This window comes from Paramisgurnus dabryanus, chromosome 4 (genome assembly GCF_030506205.2).
Source record: "Paramisgurnus dabryanus chromosome 4, PD_genome_1.1, whole genome shotgun sequence".
Taxonomy (NCBI): domain Eukaryota; kingdom Metazoa; phylum Chordata; class Actinopteri; order Cypriniformes; family Cobitidae; genus Paramisgurnus; species Paramisgurnus dabryanus.
This window is the reverse complement of record NC_133340.1, coordinates 1218190-1244510: the sequence shown is the minus strand read 5'-3', so window position 1 is coordinate 1244510 and position 26321 is coordinate 1218190. Positions and strand designations below refer to the sequence as shown.

At 37.8% G+C, this 26321-nt stretch overlaps 1 protein-coding gene across 2 annotated transcripts; it reads right to left on the bottom strand.

The window, feature by feature from the left end:
- Positions 1-1017: 1017 nt before the first annotated feature.
- LOC135785861 (rho guanine nucleotide exchange factor 7-like) lies at positions 1018-25796 on the bottom strand. Of its 2 annotated transcripts, XM_065295457.2 has the most exons (22): positions 25508-25796; positions 24249-24332; positions 18545-18629; positions 18253-18389; positions 17801-18002; positions 14525-14613; positions 12155-12249; positions 11978-12073; positions 9779-9901; positions 8757-8895; positions 8565-8624; positions 8325-8471; positions 8136-8222; positions 7941-8019; positions 7711-7850; positions 7406-7627; positions 7096-7189; positions 6826-6915; positions 2649-2816; positions 2238-2337; positions 2105-2159; positions 1018-1795 (listed from the first exon to the last, which is right to left on the bottom strand). In XM_065295457.2, the coding sequence occupies exons 1-22, from the start codon at positions 25670-25672 to the stop codon at positions 1673-1675; spliced, it is 2580 nt and encodes an 859-aa protein (XP_065151529.1). In that variant the 5' UTR covers positions 25673-25796; the 3' UTR covers positions 1018-1672. The 2 variants fall into 2 exon arrangements, with proteins under 2 accessions (XP_065151529.1, XP_065151530.1); XM_065295458.2 differs by lacking the exon at positions 2649-2816 and having other exon boundaries at positions 1029-1795; positions 25508-25794.
- Between the last annotated feature and the right edge of the window lie 525 nt (positions 25797-26321).

Sequence of the window (26321 nt, the reverse complement as noted above, 5' to 3'; positions counted from 1 at the left end):
AAAAAGGCACATTTCTGAGCGTTAAATAATGCAATAAAAGGATTATTTCTGTACAAAACAAAAATCTGTGAATCAACAATCTACATTGGTGTAGAGGATCGTAATAAAAGTAAAAAAGATACAAGCTGTGAGGTGCAAAAGAGCAACCAAATGAAAATAAAATAGGTTATATTAAAACCAACATCTTTAAAAAATAAGACTAGTTTCCTTGGAATTGTCACCAGTGTTGTATTGCAAGGGTTTTCCATTGGAAAATCTTAATTATTGGCATCGCTTATTAAATATATTGGCTAATGATTTCTAAATTCAGAGTACACAGGTAGTAATGCAGGCCTGGTAAAATATTGGAAAGTACAGTATGTTTTATATCCCTGAGATCTCCAGTTTTACTAAAGGAACCAATGACTTTGTCCTTATAATGGTGAACTAAAATGATCAAACTGCAAAAAGTCATTTTGAAATATTCGCCAAACTATACTTAAAAGGAAAACATCACCGTTTTTCAATATTTTACTATGTTCTTACCTCAACTTAGACAAATTAATACATACCTATCTTTTTTCAATGCATGCACTTAATTTTTGTACAGCGTGTCGCGAATGTGTTAGCATTTAGCCTAGCCCCCTTCATTCCTTTAGGATCCAAACAGGGATGAGTTTATAAGCCACCAAACACTTCCAGGTTTTCCCTATTTAAAGACTGTTACATGAGTAGTCACATGAGTAAGTATGGTGGCACAAAATAAAACATGGCAATTTTTTAAGCAGATAAAAATTAGAACTATATCGTATGGATGAAGAGCACTAAGTTTGCAGCACTTCTGCAGCACAATATGGTTCTCATTTTTATCCACCTAAAATATTGCCACGTTTTATTTTGTGCCACCATACTTACTCGTGTAACAGAGTTTAAATAGGGAAAAGTGTTTGGTGGCTTATAAATTCATCCCTGTTTGGATCCTAAAGGAATGAATGGGGCTAGGCTAAATGCTAACACATTCACGATGCGCTGTACAAAGATTAAGTGCACGCATTGAAAAAAGATAGCTATGTATGAATTCATCTAAGTTGAGGTAAGAACATAGTAAAATATAAAAAAACTGTGGTGTTTTCCTTTAATTTCACAGAAATGAGAGGTACGTTTTAAATGTACTGAAGTTCCAGATTCAATACATTTCTTTTGTACACTGTAAAAAGTTAAAGTTGGATCTACTTAAACAAATTACTTAAACTGGTAACACTTGAAAATTAAGTTGTCAACTTTAAGTTGAAAAATTTAAAATAAAATTAGGCGTTACCAATTTAAGTAATGTTTAAATGTTTTTCACCTTTAATTTTTTCATTTCAAGTGAAAACTTTAAGTTGACAAAACTTAATTTTTTAAGTAATGCCAATTGTAGTAATCACGCAGTTACGTTTTACAGTGTATCTGGACATTTGAGAATAGGTCCAAGAATATGCTTGGCACTTGCGAAAAAATGCGTCTTGAAATGATTAGGGATTAAAAAGACTTAATACTGTGATTGAAGGAAAGCTAAGTACGTTTTTTTTTTGGTCAAGAGTTAAGATTGATTCTACACTTAAGTAAGACACAATTATCACATGTGGTTTTCATATAAAAAGTCTCCACTTAAACAGGAATGCACCAATGCGCTAAACATCACATGACTGCCTCACAAATTGGTCTCATCCCATGATGTGTCGTTCATACTCTTTAATACTTTCCTGACAATCTTCTCCAGCTCTTTTCGTGCCTTCTGCTCTTCGTCAAGACTTCGCTTCATTCTCTTGTTGTCCTGGTAATTAAAGAGTATCCGGGTCACGGCACCAGATTTTAATATTCGGCTAAATAGTATCACATACACTGTCAGAAAAATGGTCAAAATATGTACCCCAGCTGTCACTGGGGGAAAAGGTCCTATTAGGTACAGATATTTATACATTTGGTATCAATATGTATCTTTGAGGTACTAATATGAACAATTTAGGTCCAAAGCTTCACGTTTTAAAAGAGTTCCACCCCATTGACAGCTAGGGTACATATTTTGAGCATTTTTTCTTTAAGTGTAGGCATAAACCAAGTTTCTTGCTGCATATGTACTCACCTGCTTAAGTTCTTGTACCTCATCCCTTAAAGCATAAACCGTATCCACCAGACTCCTACAATGAACATAAATGTCAAATGACCAGGAATCAAACAAAAATGGTGTTTGCAATGAGAAAATAATGATGGGTAACCTTTCTTCAATTACGGTTTGCCCGTTGCTCTTTGTCTCCTCCACAATGATTTTTTCCTCTTCGGGAAAGAGCATGTGTGGCCCGGACTCTTTCCTTGATCCTGCAAGAGATTTAACAATTAAAGATTAACCGATCGGTCGTGTCAGTCTTAAAGAATCAAGTTTTTATGTTGAAGGAATTAAAAAGGTGAAAGAAATATTGTTTTAAGAAGACAACAACACAGAAAAAAGCATATTTGTCCTCACAGGCTCCATCGTGTGGAACGCAGAACACAAGCAATGAAAAGACCCCTCTTCTTTTGTGTGTAACAAAAAGCTATTTACATTTATGTAAAGAAATAAACAGATCTTGACATCAATTTAAAAAAAATAAAGAACTTATAGTAATGTTTAAATGAGCAGCAGCTCTTACGGGATATAGAACCCATTCTGTTAGTGTAAGTTATCCATATACTGTCATAGTCGGAGTCTTCTGATTGGTCAGAGGGAAATCCACTGCCACGGAAACCCACAGCATCCACACACGATCGGTCAACATCAGCCAGTACATGATTATGCATCAAATCAGTGCCCAGCCATGCTAAGGGATGGGGGAGTAAACCAATCAAATTGAAGGGGGGGGGGGATTGGGGCAATGGACCAAACCAAGAGTAAAATGAGGAAGAGCCGGATAAAGCCGAATAAAATATATACAGGAACACAAAAAAAAATAAAAATGGTAGGACAACATAAGGCGACAGAATGGAAAAAAGAAAAGGAATGAAGGAAGGGAGAGAGAAAAGATGAATGTTAAAAAGCAGAAATAATCATAGATTAATTGATTAACCAAACGTCGAAATTTCCCACATAATTTATTCACCTTTATGCCATCTCTGATGTATACGTCTTCCTTTTTCAGTTGAACACAAATAACTAATTATATAATAATCTGCCGTGTTTGTTATCTTCTGTAACTCATGTCAAAACAATGGTAACTTCGAACCTCACTGGTCTTCTGACTAATAATGATATGCATATATTTTATCACAATACACACGAGAACCAATAAGATTTAAGTTAGTAAAGTTACCGACGTGCTGCTATACTTGAATTTAACGCTTATTGTCACTAAATAAACTTTTTTTTAAAGAACACATATTATGCAAAATCCAGTTTTACAAGGTGTTTGGACGATGTGTGAAAACAACAACAATACAAATAAAAAATAAAAAACGGCCTATAAATTTATTTAAACCCCATTAAGCCAAAGCAGTCTCCTCAGACATGCGGTTTTGATTCTCTTGTTAATGTGATGTCACAAAAACAAAGCTCCACCCACAACCACTGACAGACTGGCTAATTTATGGTGTTTAATTAGACCCAAAAGTCGCGCGCACAAAACCACACGCAAGCGAAAGATACGAGCACGCAGAACACTATTCACGCGCAAAAAACGTCCTCGCGAGCGCGCAGAACACAATTCACGCGCGGGAAAGCGTCCTCGCGAGAGCGCACCTCCGCTCAGCGCGCACATGCAGTCACGCGAGCAAGTGCTTGGATGAGCGCTCGCTCGACTCTCTCTATGCTCTCACAGCTGCACCACACGCGCTCGCTCGATCAAGATGAGTTTTGGGACTTTGGGGGCGGGACGTTCACTGATGTGCGCGCGACTTTTGGGTCTGATTAAACGCCATACTAATTTTACCCAAAAGCTTTTCTAAATGTGATTAAATTCTAAATGATTAAATAGTCGTCTCGTCGCGATTGTTTGACTTCATCGCGATGATTCCAGATCACCGCAATGATTGCACATCTCTCTAAAAAAAACACAAGGGGGAGCTGCAGCGCCTGTATAAACGAGACAGTATCAGATGGCGCTCTTAACTGACAGTGCAACGTGATACATTGCAAATCATTCAATTCTTGTGTACTAATATGACCTTAGTAGGATTGGCTACTATATAATGGCTGTTCTGGTATAGTAGGGCTGTAATGATTAATCGTGCAAATGCGCATTTTCTCAATGAATGAATTACGGTGAAATCCCGCCACATCCAAAAGCCAGAGGGCGCTCTAGTGCAAAACTCCAATTGTGCCACAGAAGAAGTAGCATTACGAACGCTATAGACCTTTCTCACAGTAACCGGAAATACGTAATCGTCGTGTAAGCGGAGTTCCTGTCAAGCGTCAACACACTAGAAAAACATAAACCCGGGCAAGTTTAAAATGGATCAAAAAGTCTACACAACTTCGTTAACGGATTTGCCAAATATTACATTTGCTGATGTGACACGACTAATGGAGGAAAACTTTTTCCATGAAGAATTTGTCCATAAATTTCTAGGTAAGTAGAGAGCGAGTCTAACTGTTACTGAACTGTTAACTAAAACGACACATTATAAGTCTCGCCGAATAGCCTGAATCCACTTCTGTCTAACTTCACCATCAACAGAGAATTGATGGAACAGATACGGATTTTTACATTGCCTTGACTGCGGAGGAAGTAAATTTCCGCGACGATTGCGTATTTCCGGTCATAAATACGGAAGTTGTGAGAAAGGTCTATTCCAGGAAATGTCTACAGGAATATTTATATCGCTATTCTTTAAATTGTTTGAGGTATTTTCATGATAATAAAGAATATTTTAAATTATTTTGTTTAACGAGTGTTGCTTTTTTAAATGCACGTTATAAACGACTCTGACTCATAATGACTTTAGATTGATAATGACTTCCTACTGACCAAATGCTTTAGTACACGCACAAGCTGCCTTGGGCTTCAGAATCGACACACGATTAATCGTTACAGACCTATGGTATAGTCAGTTTATTTTAATTGCATTTTTATTTTCAGTTATTTTTCAGACACGTTATTGTGTTTATTTCTTATGAAGAATTTTCCGTATTTGAAAGATATATGTGTGAAAAACAAGCAAAAAAATGTATGATAATTAAATGTCAAAGCAATAAAACAGGCAATTTATCATCGTAATCGTCAGAATTTTTTTTTATCAATTAACCGTCAGCCAAATTTCTTAATCGTGACAGCCCTACTATTGTATTCACAAAAATCAGATCTTTTTTAACCAAAAGCATAATATGTGCCCTTTAAAAAAATCTCTCACTAACCTTTTACTTCAATTGACATTTACCTAATGAAGTCACTTGGATTACTTTAATGACGGATGCATGTGCTTTATAAATAATACAATTATTTGTCTTTGTTGAAGAAAGGAAGTCATGTATCCGGGATGGCATGAGGGTGAATAAATCGTAAGAATTTTCATTTTTGGGAGTTTAGTTAACACACTTAGGGCTCTATTTTAACGATCTGAAACGCAAGTGCGAAGCGCAACGCGCAAGTGAGTTTGTGGGCGGATCTTGGGGGCTGTTGCTATTTTCCCGGCGTGAGAAATAACTCTTGCGCCGGGCGCAAATCAAAAAGGGGTTAGTCTGAAGTAGGTTCATTATTCATAGGTGTGGTTTGGGCGTAACGTCAAATAAACCAATCAGAACGCTAGCCAACATTCCCTTTAAACGCAAGGGCGCAAGTTCCATGGCGGGTTGCTATTATTATGACGGATTTACCAGGCGCACGCCAGGAGTGGTTCACAGCCGAAGAGACCGACGTCCTTGTACGGGGGAATCCCACGCTTGCCAGCATAAATCGGGCACGCCGTGTAACGGGAGGTGGATCTGCCTCAGGACTTGACGCCAGCAGAGGACATCGCTGCGTCCACCCTCACCGCTGAAAGGGTTTGGGGGCTTTGAAATCGGACCCAAGAAACGCAAGCAAGGTCCAACCCCAAAGTACTCTTACAAATCAAGTTCATATACATTAAGGTTTCTTATGAAAACATTTTAACTATTATTTACATAAAATAAACGTAATACAGCCACACAACAAAGTTATGAAAATATTTTAATCGTTATTTGCATGCGAAAAAATAAAAACTATCACTACAATGCTCACCACTATGATTCCCCTTATCTCGTGTATTAATATTTTTAAGTGTAACAATTTATGATTTGCAAAATTAACTGTTGCATCTGTGTAGATTAGATAAGCAAAGTGTGTGCGCGTTGTGCACGCTATACATTATGGTCAAGCATGCGCCCTTAAAATAGCATAATGAACCACGCGCAACGCGCCACTGACTTTAGACTAGTTTTTTTTGGTTAGTAGCGCAATTGTTTTTGAAACTGCAAAATAGCATAAGAGATGGTTTGCGCCACAACACGCCTCCTTTTTGCGCTGAACCGCCCAGGGAGCGGAAGTTCATTCCCTAGTTTGCTGACGTGCATCTGTGGAGGGAAAAACCCCGCTGTGCGCCGGCGCAAAATACGAATGATACATGCGTCACTGACAAAGTCAATTGCGCTGGGTGCAAGATAGGGCCCCTAGACATTACGGTTCAGAAAAGTTGCTGCAGATGATCTTCACAAATAAAAGATTCAGTCGGTGGACTTAAATTCTGTTAAGCCATAGGATTTATTTAATTAGCGACTCAGCGTCTCGGTCACACATAGCCAAGTTGCAAATATATGCACAAACAAATAGACTACATACAAACATACATTGTTGGTAGGTATGTCTAGATTGTCCTTACTTGAGTTTAGCGTCTGTCGTGTTTTAGCACTCGTGCAGTAAGCCTCAATCACTTTTAGGATCTGAGCATCCTCCTCCAGAGCTGCAGTGCCTGATGGGAGAAGAGATTACCATGGTAAATCAATGCAATAGCACTGATAAAGCAATGGGGTTATATACCATTTGTTTCACCAATTGGACCCTAACTTAATGCTTGCTTGCTTGCTTGCTTTATGTATGTAAATAAATTGAGTAGTCAGCTCATAAGTGACTGTATTACTGTGTTACATACTTTTCCTCAGAGTAAATTCCTCATCAGATGGCTTCCTCTCAGACTTCCGTTTGGGAAGAAGTTTCTTCATGGTTTTAGGACTTTTACTGAGATCCTGAAAGACAACACAAAACCCTTTATGAGGCCATGTGAATCATATTCAAATCCATATACACTATAATCCTTATAGGAAGTGCCAGCTTGTGTTTTATATGTATGCATTTGGGAGATGCAATTATGCATTCCAACTATACATGTTATCATTAAATGCATTTTTTTGTGGAAACGAACCTGTGAATTGGCTCGCCTACAGGAACACAAAAATCAATACCTCCTTGTAGCACAAAGCAGCTGAGGGTTTTAGTGGTGGTGCAGGTCTGAGACAGCTGAGACTCCAGGGCTTTTGTGTTTTGGGGGGTTCTAAGGGCCCCCACGGCATAACACTGTGAGGGGACCCGTATGAAGACAGGTGAGGAAGAGTGTGATAGACCGGAGATCCGCTTACACCTCGATTCTCCGAGTGTCTGGACGGGGTCAAAGGGTGGGACGGCAGCTGAAGATGGATGAGAAGGTCAGATGAGAAACGTACACTGAATTTCAAACATGGATATCTAAACGTATAACGCAATTTCTCACTGTGTGGCACGGCACGGTTTGCGATTTTATATTGCTGTTTCTGGCCGAAGTGCGTTTGGTTAGGTGGTGTAGATGGTCCAGCCACTCTTGAAAATCTTGCAGGTTATTACAAATCACCTGGATGCGGTCAATCAAAGGTCCTGCATGGGAACATCATTACGGCTCAAACATACAAATAATCCAAATTTATATTTGAAACGCATGTTAACACGTGTAAGTGTGAGGCTCACCAGATATTTCAAAAGCATTTTTGGTGGTCTCACTGTCCTCAATCTTATTAACGGTCATCCCTGCAAGAGGAAGCTTCCCCTGTGTAGTCAATCACCCAATAAGCTTTCAGTATTTTATAAGATCACAAAAGCATGACAAACAGAAGGAATGGTGTAGTATTAGAACAAATTGGAAGTAGGAGACTCAGTATTTACCTGATAGATGAAACCACTCATTCGAGGGCTGGCGGACAACATCAGGAGAATGTGAGGAAAAAGCAGCAGGTAGCGCTCGTTCTTCTCCTGAGGAGAAAAAAAAACAAAACATAACTGAATGCCAGGAATATCTGAATTCCACAATTCCGGAATATTCCACACACAGCAGCATTCCACATGGTCACTCACCTCAGCGCCGTGGTTCTGGATGAAGACCTGAGACATGTAAAGAACAGAACCCAGGGTCCTGATGTTCTCTCCTTCCCAGCCGCGGATGCTTTCTGTCAGAATCTGAAGTTCGAGTTCCTTCCTCTTCCTCACTTCCTGACACTGAGACTAAAGCAACAATGTAAACAAACAGCTCATCATTTAAAAAATAAATGACAAGTGAAGCAAATGAAAGACTTTAAACATGTGATAAAGACTCACCGAGAGGTCTTTAAATACTGTCATGCTCTTCTGAATGTCTGGATAATCCGGGTGAAGTTCCTGTGGAGAGGAGAAGAAATTGAGTCTGTTGACACACATCGGTAAACGCCCCTTAATGGTTTTTGACATGTCTGACGATATTTGTGAGATGCCAGTCCGATCAACCCTGCATACAAACACACACAACTGTACCTCCATGTGTCGCTCCATCTCTTTGAGCAGCGTGGGGTATTTTTCCAGCCTTAGGAAGGGTTTGCTTAAGCCTGTTGTAAGTGTGAGAATTCCTGGACTGCAGGCACCTTTATTTTCCATAAACTCCCCTAATTCTTCGCTGAAAACAAACATACGCAGATGTCAGGGGCAGAATGGATTTATAACACAGCTATGCAGAAAGCATAACATTTCACAAGGGTAAGCCATCATTAGTTATAAAATACTTAACCAGTTGAATGCTGTGAGTGACCAATCAGAATCAAGTATTCCAGACAGCTAGTGCAAAAAGAAAGACTGTATGTTCTGCCTAAAGCTGTCCTGTTTTATTATAGCATGTATAACGAGAAGAGGATAGGGCCTAGAACTGATCCATGTGGTACGCCAGAGTAACATGGTTCTTAATTGTGTTGTTCTTTTGATTTTTCTGTGACAGTACCTTAATCTTAACTTCTTTAGTAAATAAACTAATACTAGTATATAGTTTGGAATTGGAGTATTGCATACTACACTGCTTTACTACTAGTAATGAATACCTCCATGTACACCATCCTAGACTATGTTTATAATATTGCTTGGAATGGAGTACTAAGTATTACATTATTTAATAAGAAATGACTCCATGTAACTTCACATACTCGATCCTAAATTATATTTAAAGCTGTCGTGCTTTGTTGTTTTGCTTTTCTGTGTTTTCTTTGTTTCTATTTCATGTGCGCTGCTTTTGTACGATGACAATTGTTAAAAGCTCTATATAAATTTAATGAAATTAAAGATGATGTGACCAACATATTGTAGAAGTATACATTATAGAGTTTTTGACCAATCCATATGAAATTCGAGTATGGCAGCTCACCCCAAGATTCTTGAGAGAGAAAGTGCATCACTAAGACAACCAATGACAAATCTGCCAACCACCTTCCCTGTTCATCTGCGAACGCGTTTAATGCCCGTGTTGTTTGTACAGTGAATGTAATGATTGCATGTTGTGTACTGTTATGCACCTGTGTTGCGTGAGGACATTAACAGCGGATGGATGGTTTGAACAGTAGGCCATGTACAGGCTCCTCATCTGAGGAACAAGAGACAGGAAAAAGCCTCCTATCCTCTGCTGGCTCTCTGGAACTCTGCACAAACCCAACAACATGTTACTTTAATTAGAAAAGGCGAAGGTTAAAGTTGCAATGTGGGACTTTAAGCCGCATCTAGCACTGTGAATTGCAAATCTCAGGCCACAGCTCGCCCCTCCCTTTCGAAACGCAAAGTAAAAACGTAGTGACAAAACGCACTCTATAGAACAGCTTAACCATTTAGGGCTACTGTAGAAACATGGCGATTCGAAATGGTGACTTCTATGTAAGGGGACCTGCGGTGTAGGTAGATTAAACACTGTTCATTGTAAGGTAATAAAAACAGTACATTTATTTTTGTAAGGTCTTAATACGCCACTGATAATATAGTTAAGGATATTTTATAGCATTTCTTTCAAGTAATCCATTTAATGCTGCATTTACACCAGCCGCGGTAGAGGCATCAAGCGCGAGTGATTTCAATGTTAAGTCAATGTGAAGACGCATTGACGCACGTCTGGAGGTCCCAACGCGCGAATGAGGCGTTTAGCGCGGCAAACGCGATTCCGCCTCATTCGTGCATCAAGTTCACGCGAATCGCGCAAATTGAGCATCTGGCGCGATACGTGCGAATGGTGCTTTTTGTGCATTATTCGTTTCACGCGAATTTGCGTCTGACGCGAGTTGAAAAATTTTAACGCGCCGCGTTTACCAATCAGGAGCCTGCTTGCTGCTGTGGCGACAGCCCCGCCCAGAGTCACTAATTCAACATGGAGGAGACGCTTGATATTGTCCGTGAGCAGTCACTCGGAGCTATACGACACAAGTTCTTATTTCTATCGAGACAGGAATAAATAGGACCTCGCTTGGAAGAGTGTCAGTGAGGACATTGGGCAACCTGGTAAGTTGTAAATACACATTTCACCATTTAGTCACGTGATGTTTATCGACCCGCGGCATTCCTGACGTTTTTTAAACTATTTTCCCCCTATGGTAAGGTGACCAAATACAAACCGGTAACTCTTTCGATGAATGCACGATCAACATCAGCCATCTTGCAAACAGACAACCGCATAGCACTTGCCCTTCCCACAGGAAGTGCATTTAGCCTCTGACGCGCGTCAAATGCTTGCTTTTTCCGCGGGGCTACTTCACTCTAGACGCGCAAATGCATTCAAAATGATCAAGCGGCAAACTAGACGTGGTAGACACGATTTTGACACCTCAAACGTGGCTGGTGTAAACCCACGGTAAGTCCCACATTGCACCTTTAAATGATTGTTGAATTCCCCATAATTTACTCATGCTATCCCACATATAATTTCCTTCTTTCAGGCAAACAAATCATTTTTCATTAAAATTACAATATATTCTCCAATATAAAAGCACATCCATCTATTTTTTAAGTAATCCAAATGACTCCTGTGGGTTAATACATGTCTTATGAAGAGAAACTATACATTTATGGGAGAAAAAAATAATTGAAGATCATTGTCATATGTGCGTTTTATCAAAAGTTACTTTGGATTCATTTAAATAATGAATGTGTGTATTTTTTAGAGCTTTGTCATCTTGACAGGAATATAATGAAATTATTTTTGTTTATCTAAAGATAGGAAATCACATCAAGGATGGCATAAGTGAGTAAAAATCTTAAATTCTGAGAGAATTTTCATATTTGGGTGAACTATTCCTTTAACAGACATTGAGAAAAATGTATCAAAAATGTTCTTGTATAAACCTCATGGGGCGGTTTCCTGGACATGGCTTATCCTAGTCCCAAACTAAAATGCATGTTTGAGCTCCCCTAATTTAAAAACACCTTGCACTTACACATCTTATATATCAGTGCCACTGTTTTATCTCAATATGCACACCAGTATTGTTTTTTGTAAGGTTGGTTTGTAAAAACAATTTAAATAAGGTCTAGTCCTGGATTAATCTAAACCCTGTCTGGGAAACCGCCCACATATGTAATATTCTGGGGGTAAAAGGGCAAAGACAACAATGACAATGAACAAGAAGTGCACATTATAGCAGAATTACTGCAACTTGCCACTAGATGTCAGTGTGGGCTGATTAAGAGTGATTGAAAATGAGTGCGATGGTGTGTGTGGTGTGCAACCCCCTTACTTGATGCACTCCTCCAGTGAATGCACCAGTGTTTGCTGGAAAGAGCTAATGTCCTCTAGATTGCCAATGATGTGACTAATTTCTGACATGCTGAGCCTAAACAGAGAGAGAAAGAGAGAGATTTAGTACTCATATATTATTATATCTAGTTAAACTAGACTTTCATTGTATTTGTACCTGTCTGTGGGCTGTAACGTTCTCAGATACGTCGTCAGGAGAGTCTGAAGCTCCTTACAGTACTCCGTCTCCGTCTGGACGATATTCTGTACTACCTGCACATTTGACAAGAATGACCAAAAACGTCAAGGGCCGTTTCCCAGACAGAGATTAGCCAATCCCTAGACTAAAGTAAATGTAAGAGCTGTCAAACTGAAAACAACTCACACTGACATATCTTAAAATACATCAGAGCACTTTGTTTTGCTTCAAAATGCACACAAGTAATCTTTTTAGTAAGACATGTTTGTTAGAACTAGTTACATTTCCTAATTAAACTGAGGCTTAAACTAATTCCTGTCCAATAACCACCCCCAGACTTTGGGAATGGGTCCGGGAAAGACGATGTCACAGCGTCCACATACGGTGGAAACCCAGCGTATGGCGATTTAAGGGATACAAGGAGCAAATACGTGCTAATATGGTTGTCACTCCTGAATTATGCAACATGTATATATATACGGACAATAAATCTTCAATCTGACTTAAAACAGACCATGTGAGACGTCAAATCATCGATAAGCGTTATCCATGATTTGAAATCAAATGGAAAAATGGCTTGCTGGCACAATTTAAGGAAGAAATCTGCATGGAATTAATTTGGATTTCGATATGGTCAAATTTTACTTGGCCATAAATTGCATATTTGAACAGACTTGCAGAAAAAGTTGTAACCAAAGCAAGTCTGTAAACTTATGAAGTGGAGTCACAAATGGTAATATTGTCGTCATCTGGCAGCGATGGCCTGACAGCTGCAGACATTTTTAACAGATTTTCTTCCCTAACGCTGCTGTTATAGACTGTACTCCATCTGACCCCGAGGTATCATTTAGCCTGAAACAGACGCACACCGAGCCCTATTCAGCCTAACGTTACTTTTTACGTCTTCAGAGACATAGGGTCGGCAGTCTACGCATAAAACATCAACAGTCTGTCTCCATCCTGTCATACACGGTGCATAACCAACACGGAGACGCAGACACTGCAAGCCTCGGGCACAGCTGTCCCGACAGTCAATCAGATGGAAAGCACGACCTATATTAGACTTAGGCAGTCTAGTCAGGCTTGATGTTCGTGCTAGAGGTTTGCGGTCATAGGTTCGATCCCCAGGGAGCACACGTAATGATCAAATGAACCACAGATTCAGTAAGTGGCTTTGGCGTCTCCCAAATGCATAAATAAATGTTGTGATGATAGAATACAGGTTCATTAATATCTCAATGTGCAAATAAAGACAGAGTCACACTTCATCTGGATGACAGTTATAGTGTGGTCAAACATAAACACACACATATTCACAATAACAGCTCAGTGGGTTTTGTAGCTCAAGGGAGGATGGGCTGTTGGATCACATCACAACAGGAAATGGAGCACAATAAAGGTCAACGTTTCCACAAACACACACAGAGCATGATACACTAACACACATTCAAAGATCTGAAAATGTCTTTCATTTGTTTATGTGCATTTCGCAGATGCCTTTATCCAAAGCGACTTACGGTTCCTTCAATGTATATGCTTAAAGGTGCCAAAAAATGCATTGAAATAATATGTTCATTTTTTTCTGATATTTACATAAGAGGGGTGTGGCTTTATTAAATGCAAATATTATCCAGAGATGGTTTTACATGTACATTTACAACCCTAGGATTTGTCCCCCCCAAAAAATGGTCTATTATTACTATTATAAATAATTATGTTAAGCTCTGTTCTGATTGGCTGTTTCATAGAGCAGCTCCTTTAGTAGCTCTGTGTGTGTGCAAACAGACCTTATATGTTTGAGCCTGTATCAGGCGAAGATACGAAATTTGAGGAATAATGAATAGTTTGAAGATTTGCTAATGAACGTTTCTGGTTGTGTTTTTTTTTTCAGTATGGACCTGCAAAAAATAACTATAACGTTAATGTAGAACTTCAGCCTAAGCGCTAGCATATAGCATTAACTAGCATATAGCGCTAACTTGCATGCGCAAGGTTTACATAAGGAGGAGGAAGCAATAGTGTTTGTGGTTCATGATATGTCATCACCATGTACAGAACTCTTATTATTCATCTATGACTAGATAAATACAGTTTTACATTTTACGGCACCTTTAATCAGTTTGTGTGCTCCCTGGAAATCTAACATATAAGCTACAGGAACACATTAGGTATCAGAACAATAAATGTTTTTATTATTGAATAAAACAAATACGTACAGACAGGTTTGTATGCGTTTTCTTATATAGTAGTAAGTGAAATATCTATTCAATACAAATTTCCCAGAAGCACCTCTTCCACCCTCTGGACATCATAAATAATCAACCACAAAGGCATGGGTATATCTCTTACCACATTATAGTATGTTTTGCAGAAGCTGGTGGTCTCAAACCCCTTGGGAGAACTCTTCAGTGATCCAGACTTAGGAGACACCGGTTTGTCTGTTTGAGAGAGAAAAGCCAACAAAATAAAAGGAGGTCACCTTTGACCAACATCTGGAATCATTTTGTTTCTGTTAGATGAGATATTAAAGTACATCTTTCCAGCAGTGAGCAGCCAGGGGAGAAATGTTTGATTTAGACACCCAAAAGGGGGGTTTATAGGAAAATATCACATATTTATTGCTTCGGCTGAGGAATGCATTTGAAAGGAGAGGAGCTTGAAGAAGACAATCTGGACGTTTCTTATGGTTTAATAAACTTCATGATAATGACAAAAATCATTGTTGTCGATTATTCCCCTTACTTTTGGAGTTGCCATTATTAGATTTTACATTTATAATGTTTAAAGATATTTTATAAACAAACTGTGATGTTGAAATACTGGTGTATCCAATCCATTTCTAGAGATCAGAATATCAAAGAGGCTCTTTTAAATTAAACTAGCATGCAAGTACCTAGCAACCACAGAGATTATCCTTGCAGCGATTATGCTTGGTATGCTCAGGGCTCAAAATTAACTTTTTAGCAGGTAGCACTTGCACTCCCAGAATTAAATGGTAGGAGCACCAGCAAAAAATTTAGGAGCATACACTGAAAATTAAAAGTTTGGGCCCTATTTTAACGATCTAAGCGCATTGTTTAAAGCGCACAGCGCAACGTCTTAATGGGCGTGTCCGAATCCACTTTAGCTAATTTAACGACGGGAAAAATGGTTTGTGCGGCGAGCGCATGGTCGAAAAGGTTTGCTCGTTTTTTTAATGAGTAATGGGAGTATTTTGGGCGTAACGTGCCATAAACCAATTAGAGTCTCAGCTCTCATCCCCTTTAAAAGGCAGTTGCACTGGCGCTATGTCTAATCCCTATTTAGATGACGGACTTTGTAAACTGAAAAACTAAAGGGAGGGAAGAAGATCCCAAGTTTAAGATTAATGTTAAATAATTGTGTTGTTTTTCACTTGTATTGAAATTGTTATTTTTTTATTAAAACCTTTAAAACCCGTTTTCTTTTTGTCATGAAGTAAAAATAGCAGGCTTTTAATTGCTTTAAATGTATGGCTATCCAGTAGCATCAAAAAATAATTAACAAGTATGTAAGAAAAGGTTTGTACTCTAAAAATACTTTATTTGTAACAAACAGGAGATAAAGAATTTACAAACGGCTCTCTGCACGTTTCAGCACTTGGAGAGCGTCAGTTTTTTTAAGCATGACTTAAAAATGTTTCTCATCCCACCATATCCACAGGTACACAGTCATCATATACAATAAATCCGTGAGGTAGCATTTAAAAAAAAAACATTTAAAAACAGATGCATTTGTTTAAAGCAAAGCGTTTATTTACTTAACAGGCTACAGGTGAAGCAGCTCTTTTCGTCTTCTAACGTCTCATAATTAGTCCTCATTTATGTCCAAGAGACTCAATAATAATCTTTTACATTCAATCCTTTAATCTTTCATATTTAAAAGCGTTTTTGTGCTGCTGCGCATTCATGTATGTGATAAGCAAACAAGCGCTGTCGTCCCGTTTATAGGCGCATATTACTAATGCGCTCTTTAAATAACAAAAAACATATTGCGCCATTGACTTTAGACTTTAAAGCAGGTTTTTGTTGGTCAATGGTGTAGTCTATTTTAGTTGCCTCAAAATAGCAACGCGCCAACAATGCGCCTGAACACACCTCGTTTTCAGACCAGAACGCCCATGGGCGCAAAAGGGGGCGCAAATGCATTTGCTATTTAAACAACGTGACGCTAAACGTGAAAATGATAATTGCGCAGGGTGGAAACTAGCAAAAGACACTTGAGTCGGGCATTGCGCTGCATTGCCCCGGGTGTAAGATAGAGCCCTTTGAATCAAACCTGATCTTAAAATATTTGCCACACACTTGACTTGTGCTTAGCCGATTTCTATGCTTAAAACGTGAAGATTCATGGGCCCCTATAAATACCATTTAATATTATTTTAAATGATTTATTTTAAATTCAGTTTTTATTTTCACAAATCCCATTTTTTCGGTTTTAATTTTTCTGGATTCTGAATTTTGACTTTTCATTTTCTCTAATGATTAATTACCTTCCCTTATCAAACAGCATGTTTAATAACCTGAATTCATAACATGTAATAATTTCTTTTTTTTTAAATAATCAACTAAAAAAACTAATACATTTTCATCAAAACATTGTATTTTTTGTGCTGCATAACGAAAGTACAAATATTTTGTAACCCCTTACAAAACCGCTATAAAGACCACACAGAATACAATAAAGAATTTTTTTTTTAAATTATGCACAATATGTCCATTTCACCAAGTGCTTACTAAAGCTCAAAAAGTGACCATGGCTTCACACTCCAGTTTATTTTAGAGGAAACAGGAAGTGGTGTCTTCTTATTGCTGCACTTCCTGTCTTTGTGTTAAGATGCTGTTTCCTTCCTTTGCCTGTATGTTTAAGCTATGATGTCATTCTCAAGTATTTCCATTCAAGCTGGGCCTAATGCGCATTAAGGCCATTTCCCTATACATGTCTAGGAAGCATCTGGCATCAAGAGGTGTACATACTATTTATGTTTGGAATGGAGAACAGAAAAGGGTCAAGAGGTTTTGTTTACATTATAACATGCGTACAATGAGATAAGGCTAGGTAAGAATTGGGTTAAACTTTTCCAAAACAAAGCCTTAGTACAGACATCTCAGTTCTCATCTGGCACATCTGTTTTCTTTAAGCTTGCAACTCCTCATTTAATCACACTTTAAATGTGTATTTTAATAAGTCCAGCTAGTGCAGATTTCACATACTTAACTCATATTGCTGCAAAAGGACCATATAAAAAAAACTTTTATTTATTTCTATGTGGGCTAAAACATATAAAGCCTTAAATGCAGATACAGTGTGGTTAAATTTCTCTCAACCATTAAATTCACTATGATCTTCAATCTTTGACATGATCTTAGTCAGTAATAAAGATAACAAATTATATTTGTTCTTTACATTATGTAAGATGATTTATTGTAGAAAACTGAAAATCTTAAAATTTTAACAGGCAGGGTCACAATTTGGCTTGTCTGGTCTTGCACAAGTGAAAATTCCTTTGCTCTCGCCTACCTTTCAGTCTATAAGATTTTGCTTGGGTTGAACTGCATCAATTTTGCAGCAAAAACATTTAAAGTTTTGCTAGCGGCCAATACTTACCAGAGCCTTTGATCTCTTTGACATAGTTGCTTGGAAACCAGCCGGTTTTCCCATTGAGAGACCCCTCCCACCAGCCGCCATCCTCCTGCCGTGACACCTGGATGATGTCACCCTTATTAAAGGATAACTCATCCTCATTGGTCTGCTGGAAGTTGAAGCGAGCTTTTACAAGCACATGAGAGCCAGTGTTTTCAGACATGTCCTGAAAAAAGACAGTTGAACTTCATAACCACTCTATATATTATAACATATTATACACACACACATATATTATCAAAGTAATGTTTCCACTTAAAAAAAAAGCTTGTACCCAAATAAACAATAATATATAATTTTAAGATCACATGACCTACATATGGACACTTATATGTAGTTGCAGAATAATTGTATTCAATGCATTTGTCCCACAATGTCTTCTGTAACTGATAATGCTTGCTTTGTGTGATGCTCACCAAACTGCGGTACTGGTTGTAGTGGGGTCTGGAAGATCTGCTGTGATTGGACGAAACGTTCTGCGAGTCAAAGGACTTGATCCGTAGAGAAGACGAGTGACGTAAACGCACAGGATTGATGCCACCACCACTGCAATCTACAACCATACAACACTGTTCAACAAAATTTATATAAGAATATTGTAAATATACACAAACACCTCTCACTTGAATATCTACAGCTAGCTACTGTTATTAATAAACTTATGAATACAAGCCAATACCATTATTATTATTTTTTTACAGATCTCACCTGAAGTTGCTTTGTTTAGTGCCACTAAACAATTCAAGACATTGGTGAAGCTCTGTCCCTGCAGCAGGTCGCCGGGCTCAAATACCTGCAGAAAGAAACATGCCATTAAGTATACAGAAGATAACAAATGGTGTTTAATATTCCACAAGAAAATGAAGGATTGACTTGATTTATGAAATATCTTTCAAGTAGTTTTTGCACAGTTACTTAATAATGCCAAACAAATGTCCCAGTTTCTGAAATAATGAAACAGCTGGTTAAAAAGAGATGTTTATTGAACGGCTCGTTGGAATTCTTGATTCTGATTGGCAAGTCACAACGTGCAGGTTTGTTATTCACAGATAACAACCGCACAAAACTAATAACACAGAATAACCCGGATAACTGCAAATCATTAACAGGTACAATTTAATATTAAACAAAAATTAAATATGTTATTATAAGACATTGATATATGACATTATATTTACAAATAATTAAACTAAATGGGTATTTGTGACTTTTAAACGTCTTGTCGTATTTTAAAACCAAAAATAAACAGGTTTTCTTAGTGGAAGGTTTGCATTTGTTAAAAATGAGCAATTAAAATACTTCAAATCAATATTTACTGTTCCTTACCTTACTTGTAATGTAAATAGCCATGTAATAAGTGGGATAATGTACAGGCAGCGAGTTGTTATCGCGAAATAAGCCCCTTCAGTGTGTCGGGGGATATTACAACTGATAACAACCGGCTGCCTACACTGTCTGAAAAAAAGGTACAAAACTGTACCTTTTTTGACGCTGGGGTGGTACCCCAAGGTACCGTTTTGTACCTTTACAGGTATATAAACATATTACAATGTTGTACCTTTTGCGGTACATTACTGTTCCTTAAGGATCTATTTTGTATCTTTAAAGGTACAGTTAACTATTCTGTACCCCTAAAGTTTAACTGGTACAAAATTGTTCCTTAAAGTACACAATAGGTCCTTAGAGTATAATATTGTACCCCATAAGGTACAACATTTCAATGTGTTTTATACCCATAAAGGTACAAAAAGGTACCTTTTAGGGTACCACCCCAGTGACAGAAAAAGGAACAACTTTGTACCTTTTTTTCTGACAGTGTATAGGCTGTTTCATCAGACGCATGTCACAACTTTAACTCCGGTCTCTTTTTGTTTAATGGTCTGACTAGTTGCTAAACTGAACCCTTGAACAAATACCTCCTCGAAAATAACAATTTCTGTAATCTACGTGTTGTTTATTTTGCTTATTATATAAATAATTTGTTGTTATTGATTCTTAGCGGAGTTTACAGGAAGTTACGGGTGTTCCACGAAAGCCGTTTATTTATGTTGTTACTGCTGAAACAGTCTATACATTATCTCTTACAATAGTCATGCTCATCACTGGACCCCCATATCTTGTAGTGCCATTATTTTATGAGTAATTTGAGAGTTCATCTACTAAAATATACCAATATAAAATTTGGTGTGAAAATAAAAACATTTAAATATATGTTTTAATTGAAACACACTTAACCTAATAATATTGTAATACTATAAAGCTAAAAAGAGTGATCTGATACAATACTTATGCAATATATTTAAGTTAACTTAAAATTTGGTTCATCCCTAAATTCTCATCAAATGAACCCATGGGCATTCCCCCCGAGATTTCCGCATATAGAAATATTTTCATCTCAAAACAGCAAAAAAAAAGCATTTTTGGTGATAAGCCGAATAAGTAAAAGGACTGAATAAATTGTACAATTTAAACAATAACGTTTTTGATGATGCAATCATATAGCAACAAGCATAAGTAAGAGGCACGCACGCTATATAAATGCAGCAAACATATCGGCAGTACAGAAGCAAATGTCTATAAAAGATGCTAAATTTTTGCTATTTTCGTCTGAATAGTTTTCAACACAGCTAACTACATCTGAATGTCCACACAATTTTAGGAAAGTTCAAATTAGGGCTGCGCGATTAATCACCTGCGATTATGAATGCAATATTGCCTAGCTTTTCAGTGAACTACGGCTCTGTGTAGTAAATGTCGCTCCATCTGAAAGCAGGTGATGGTGATTTACTACTAATAAAAGAACCGGCTTTACTGACGAGATGCACATGTCAATCGCATGCAATTTATCGTGCAGCCCTAGTTCAAATGTGACTCTTTCATTGTCATATGCCGCAATATGCAAAACAGCGGAACAGCGACACCATTCATAAAGAAATTTGAATACTTTCTCCAGTATTTCATATCAATTCCGAAATACAACATTAACAAAAAAGCACATTACAAGTAGTCACCTGGAAACGAATTGTTCAAAAAAATACCTGTAGTTAGCTTCCTACCAATTGTACTATTTAAGATCGAATTACACATCAGAGAAATACCATGCAAAGACTTAATCTTACATAGAGAGTGGAGGTGATATGTGACACTGACTCAAAAAAACCAGGCTTATGTTACATAATCAAATTATGAGCATTAAAATTTGATTTTACCCATTGATTTCATATTGATTTCTATCTTTGACACGATCTTACCCAGTCAATATTAAAGACATCAACGTTATATATTTTCACAGAATGTTCTTTATATAACATAGGATGATTTTCTACATTTTCATATTTGAAAGAACCTCTCCCAAGTTAAAGGAATAGTCCATTTTCTTAAAAGAAAAATCCAGATAATTTACTCACCACCATGTCATCCAAAATTTTGATGTCTTTCTTTGTTCAGTCAAGAAGAAATTATGTTTTTTGAGGAAAACATTGCAGGATTTTTCTCATTTTAATGGACTTTAATAGAGCCCAACATTTAATACTTAACCGTTTTTTTCAACGGAGTTTCAAAGGACTCTAAACGATCCCAAACGAGGCATAAGGGTCTTATCTAACGAAACGATTGTCATTTTTGACAAGAAAAATAAAAAATATGCTCTTTTAAACCACAACTTTTCATCTAGATCCGGTCGTGATGCGTCAGCGTCAAGAGGTCACAGAGGACGAACGCAAAACTCCGCCCCAGTGTTTACAAGTGTGTTGAAAGAGGACCGTTCCTACGTTGTTGTATGTCAATTGATACCAATTAATGTCTTTGTGTCAGTTTATTGTTTACAATGGTCCGCAAATGTGCGTTTTATATATGTAACACGTGACCTCCCTACGTCCCTGCGCATTTATGTTAGGTCATGCTGGACTGGACCTAGACGAAAATTTGTGGTTTAAAAGAGAATATTTTTTATTTTTCTTGTCAAAAATGACAATCGTTTCGCTAGATAAGACCCTTATGCCTCGTTTGGGATCCTTTATAGTCCTTTGAAACTCCGTTGAAAAAAACTGTTAAGTGTTGAGTTAAGTATTAAATGTTGGGCTCTATTAAAGTCCATTAAAATGAGAAAAATCCTGCAATGTTTTCCCCAAAAAACATAATTTCTTCGCGACTGAACAAAGAAAGACATCAACATTTTGGATGACATGGTGGTGAGTAAATTATCTGGATTTTTCTTTTAAGAAAATGAAATATTCCTTTAAGATTCTCCATAAATGTGTCTGTGTGACTCAGGGAATGTAATTCTGCTAAGCTAGGATAACGTGTGCGTGCGTGCGTGTGTTTTTCTGGCTGGCTCCCAGGCTACCTGCTGGACTGTGAGCCATCTGGAAACTGAAGACCAGTTCTGTGATCACTTTCCAAAATAAACTGCCTTAAAATGGGCCTGCTTTGAAACCTAATCTGAAATTTAAGGAAGGGGTCACAAAAAAGTAACTAGATTTCTGTCATATAGTGCTGTGCAGTCCTAACTCAGACTCTAACTGAGTCAATGATTTGCTAAGGACTGGTAGGACAAACCAGACAGACACTGGGAGAAAAGTTATGTAATGTGTAATGTTCTTGCGCCACTAAATACCTTAAAAAACATTAAAATTATGACTGTTTGCCCAAACACTCCCAGTCTGTAAAACTGATAATACTGCCACAAAATGAAACCATTGGTTGGTCCTGGACCTGTATAGCTCAGCGGTCATGGGTCATGGGTCGAACCAAGGGAACACAAACTGATAAAAAAGAAGCATTCCTTGTAATGCACTGTAAGTCGCTTTGGATAAAAGCATTGGCCAAATGCATAAAGAAGCTGGCTGGCCGGTTCGAAACATAAGAGGGATTGACAGTATCAGTCAAAAACGTAAAGTATTATTACATTTAAGTGAATAATATTACAAACACAATCATTTATAACTTTGAACAGATGGCCACCACATACTGTAAATGAACACACACCTTTTCTTATCACCTCTTCACAAACAACTCTACATTACATCATCTCCCATCACTGCAGTGAGACTACATTTCTTCCTGCTCTCTCTCTCTCTCTCTCTCTCTCTCTCTCTCTCATCAACCCAGCCACCCATCTCTCCCTTCTGCAGAAAGTAGTTAGTGTGGAGTGCCTCTCTTTATTCTGCCCCGTGCCAAACCCAAAAGCACCAATAATGAGCTGCCTGCTTCTGCCCATTCAAACACACACAACTCCATTTACCACAATAGAGGGCTTGTCTCAACCTCTCACAGCTGGCTTCAAGAACTGAAGACACAGCCACTCCTGAAACACACAGCCTAACGCATACAGAGCCGTGACTGTTTCACACGACTACACTCGTATAAAGCAACATACGCGCACACTGGCCGTGGGCAGGAATGCCTTAGTTGCACGATCGGCTTGCCAAACGTTAATAACAAGCAGAAGTGTTTATAAGGAAAATAACTGCTGGATTATGGATGACATCCACTGATGAAACAGCAGAAATTGCATTTGAAATAGCATGCTAACACTGCACATTTGAAAGAAATTGAGTTTTATTATTACACAGATATCTTCCAAACAGTAAATCACAGGTCATGTGACAGTTCAGCGCGCTATAATGTGAATGATGTATGGCCGCGTACTGTGCACTGTGCAAGACACAGCATGCATACAGTCAGCAGTATGCATGCAATGCAATAGTAATACAAAGTAGGGTAAAAAACAACCATTTCTGCATGAACAAAATGGGCAGAGCTGGATCTGAATCCAACTGCTTTTATTTCCAGCCACAGGGAGAAAAAATCTGTGTGGGTGAGGGTGGATCTCATCCAATCTTACAGCAACCGGGTTAAGCATAGAGAGTTATCATGTTTACAAACATGAAAATGAGTCAAGTAACAGAGGTTTGTTACACCACATGGCAATTTTTTACCAAAGCACATAACTCGATGAACTAGTTTGGATGCCTCTGAATAAACTGTACTTGACATTATTGCCAAGCACAGTGCCTGTTAACAAACAGAGAAAGTGTTTGTTATGAAACTGAGATTTGCACATTCCTGAAAGGTAATCTAGCCGCATAAATTGGGGTGAAATGACAAAACTGACTGAATAAAAGCCTTTGCGAGATAAACCAAATTATCATACATATAAATAAAATTCTGCACTTCAATACAGACACGTGAATTATATTCAGCACTGCCATGGTTACAAACAAGTTACTTTGTTATATTGCTGTAGTAACTGATTGCTAAAACCAAAGCACATTGGAGTTTAATCCCAGCTCCAGCTGAGACTCACCAGTCTGGCAACCTGATATCCTCTAAATTACTAAATCGATCATCAGAAATAACAATATAAGCATGCAAATGATATGCACGACTGAAAACGGGAGCACACACTTACCTCTATGTGATATAGTGCACACCCTGTGACAAATTCTTTGATATTACTCAAACACTCGCTGTCCTTCCTCGGGTCCTGATAGACCTGAAAATAAAAATAAACCCTCTGTTGGTTTATGCTTTCAAAAACACACTTTAACGAATAAACAAACAGTTACGCGACGTGTTTGTTTATTTCGGAGATCATCGTCCGTTCCTGAAAAAGCCACTTATTATCCATAGGGAAGTTGGCGGAGAAAAGCGGAAGTGACGTCAGATAATGGCTCGCGGTTTGAGAGGCATGCTGGCGCATGCAAACATTACCTGCCCTGTCAGAGCAAAGTCTAATAAATAACCAAAGAGCTACGACAGCTGCACGTTTCGTGATGGGACCGTTTAACAATGAAACTTGACATTTGATTGCATTTATTCACAGTTTTATGAGCATAAATAATTTAAAAGAGTTATGCGCGTGGTGCGACATCTCGAATGGAGAATTTAACGTTAACAGATTTCAAGGTGATGGTGATAGGACGCGGTACTATGCTGTTTAGAAAAATCAACGATGGTTACAAAGAAAGGTACTTGCAAGGAGTAACGTTACGAACAAATTTAGACTCATTTATAGAAAGCATATATTAATATACTATATAAAAATTATAAACAGTTACAAAATGTGCCTGTTAATAGTATGAAAAATATTTTAATTGTAATTATTAGTTGATCTATTGAATATTTTAGATTAATGTTTACAATTAAAAGATTGCATATTCACATTCAACTACAGTTACCAGAGTATGAAAATCTGCCAATTTAATATAGATAAAGCTTAGAAATGTCAAGCCAGTGAATTTAGTAGATTTCTGTTTATAACAATAAAACTAAATTCCCCCCAAAATCTCATCACAATAAACAAAACGACCCCAGTCAGTAAATCATACACTGTCCCTTTAAAATGGCCCCTTTATCCGTTATCAATCAATGGCGGTCGACTCTTTTGGATGCGCTCCAAAATCAATTTCTGTTGATACTAGCAGCCACGCAAATGTGAGGTGCATTTAATATTAAAATTAGATAAATTAACCACTTGTGTACCACTACCTTTGTCGATTTTTAAGAGTCTGCGCAAAAAAACTGCCAGTTGTATATGAAAATTATGAAGACCGATAGGAAGCGACTGTCTGACCCACAAAAACACACTGGGTTCACGTGCGCTTTATTTGTTTAATTTATTCGCGTAAATATTAAACTACCTGGAATCAAGACCAACATATGTCTTACCGTATGTACCGAACCGGGTCGCAGTCTCTCCAGTAGTTTACACAAAATCACTCCATCTCTTAAAGAGGACTGTAGAAACCCCTCCGGATCTGATAATGTCTTTTTGGGCGATTCCAGGACCCCCAGCGTTATTAACCATGTAATGGTCTGCTCGGCCGAATTCATGATCGAAAAACCTCAAAAAAGATGATCCATAAGAAAGTTCAAGGCGTATGGCAAGATAAAATGACAGATCCACAGCACAATGTAATCCACAGCACAGGATATCTGGAGCAGGGATGTGATCCCTCCTTTCCCAGGATGTTGGAGATGACGATTTGCTTGGGTTTATCCAGCAGGTCCGGTTTCTTTCTCCACTTCTTTTCATGGGCCAGGATGTCAGATTTAAACTAGTCTTTAAATGTCTTTAAACCAAAACAAACAGTCTGCAATGGTTTTCCCTATTTGACACAATTCAGTACTTAGACACATTAAATAATAAAAACATTGAAGTATAACAGTAATTATGAACATACTACATTAGGAAAAACATTGCATTTAATGTCCACTGGTTGAGAAGCAAAATAATTTAATAAAATCTTCATTTTCTGACAGAAACAAAAAAGCCTTTTATCAAGTGGGTGCTTATGTAAAACAATTTTCTATTGAACAGCAAATAGCAGGTGAGCGCGATGTACCAAAACCCCGCGTGATATTTAGTAAATGTGGATATCGTGATATAGGCCTATACATAGAAGTTGTTTGCTTTAAATTAGATTCGCTTAGATTTACTTTACTTTGACAAATTGTTGTTGTTTATATATTTTAAAATATA

What these genes read in the sequence shown, in the direction of transcription:
- LOC135785861 (XM_065295457.2), bottom strand. Translation starts at nt 25,672, where the DNA reads ATGAATTCGGCCGAGCAGACCATTACATGGTTAATAACGCTGGGGGTC. An exon ending in ACGTTACAGCCCACAGACAG is followed by an intron (nt 12,074 to 12,154) that starts GTACAAATACAA and finishes CTCTCTGTTTAG; the next exon opens with GCTCAGCATGTCAGAAATTA. An exon ending in CAGAATGGGTTCTATATCCC is followed by an intron (nt 2,338 to 2,648) that starts GTAAGAGCTGCT and finishes AATCTCTTGCAG; the next exon opens with GATCAAGGAAAGAGTCCGGG.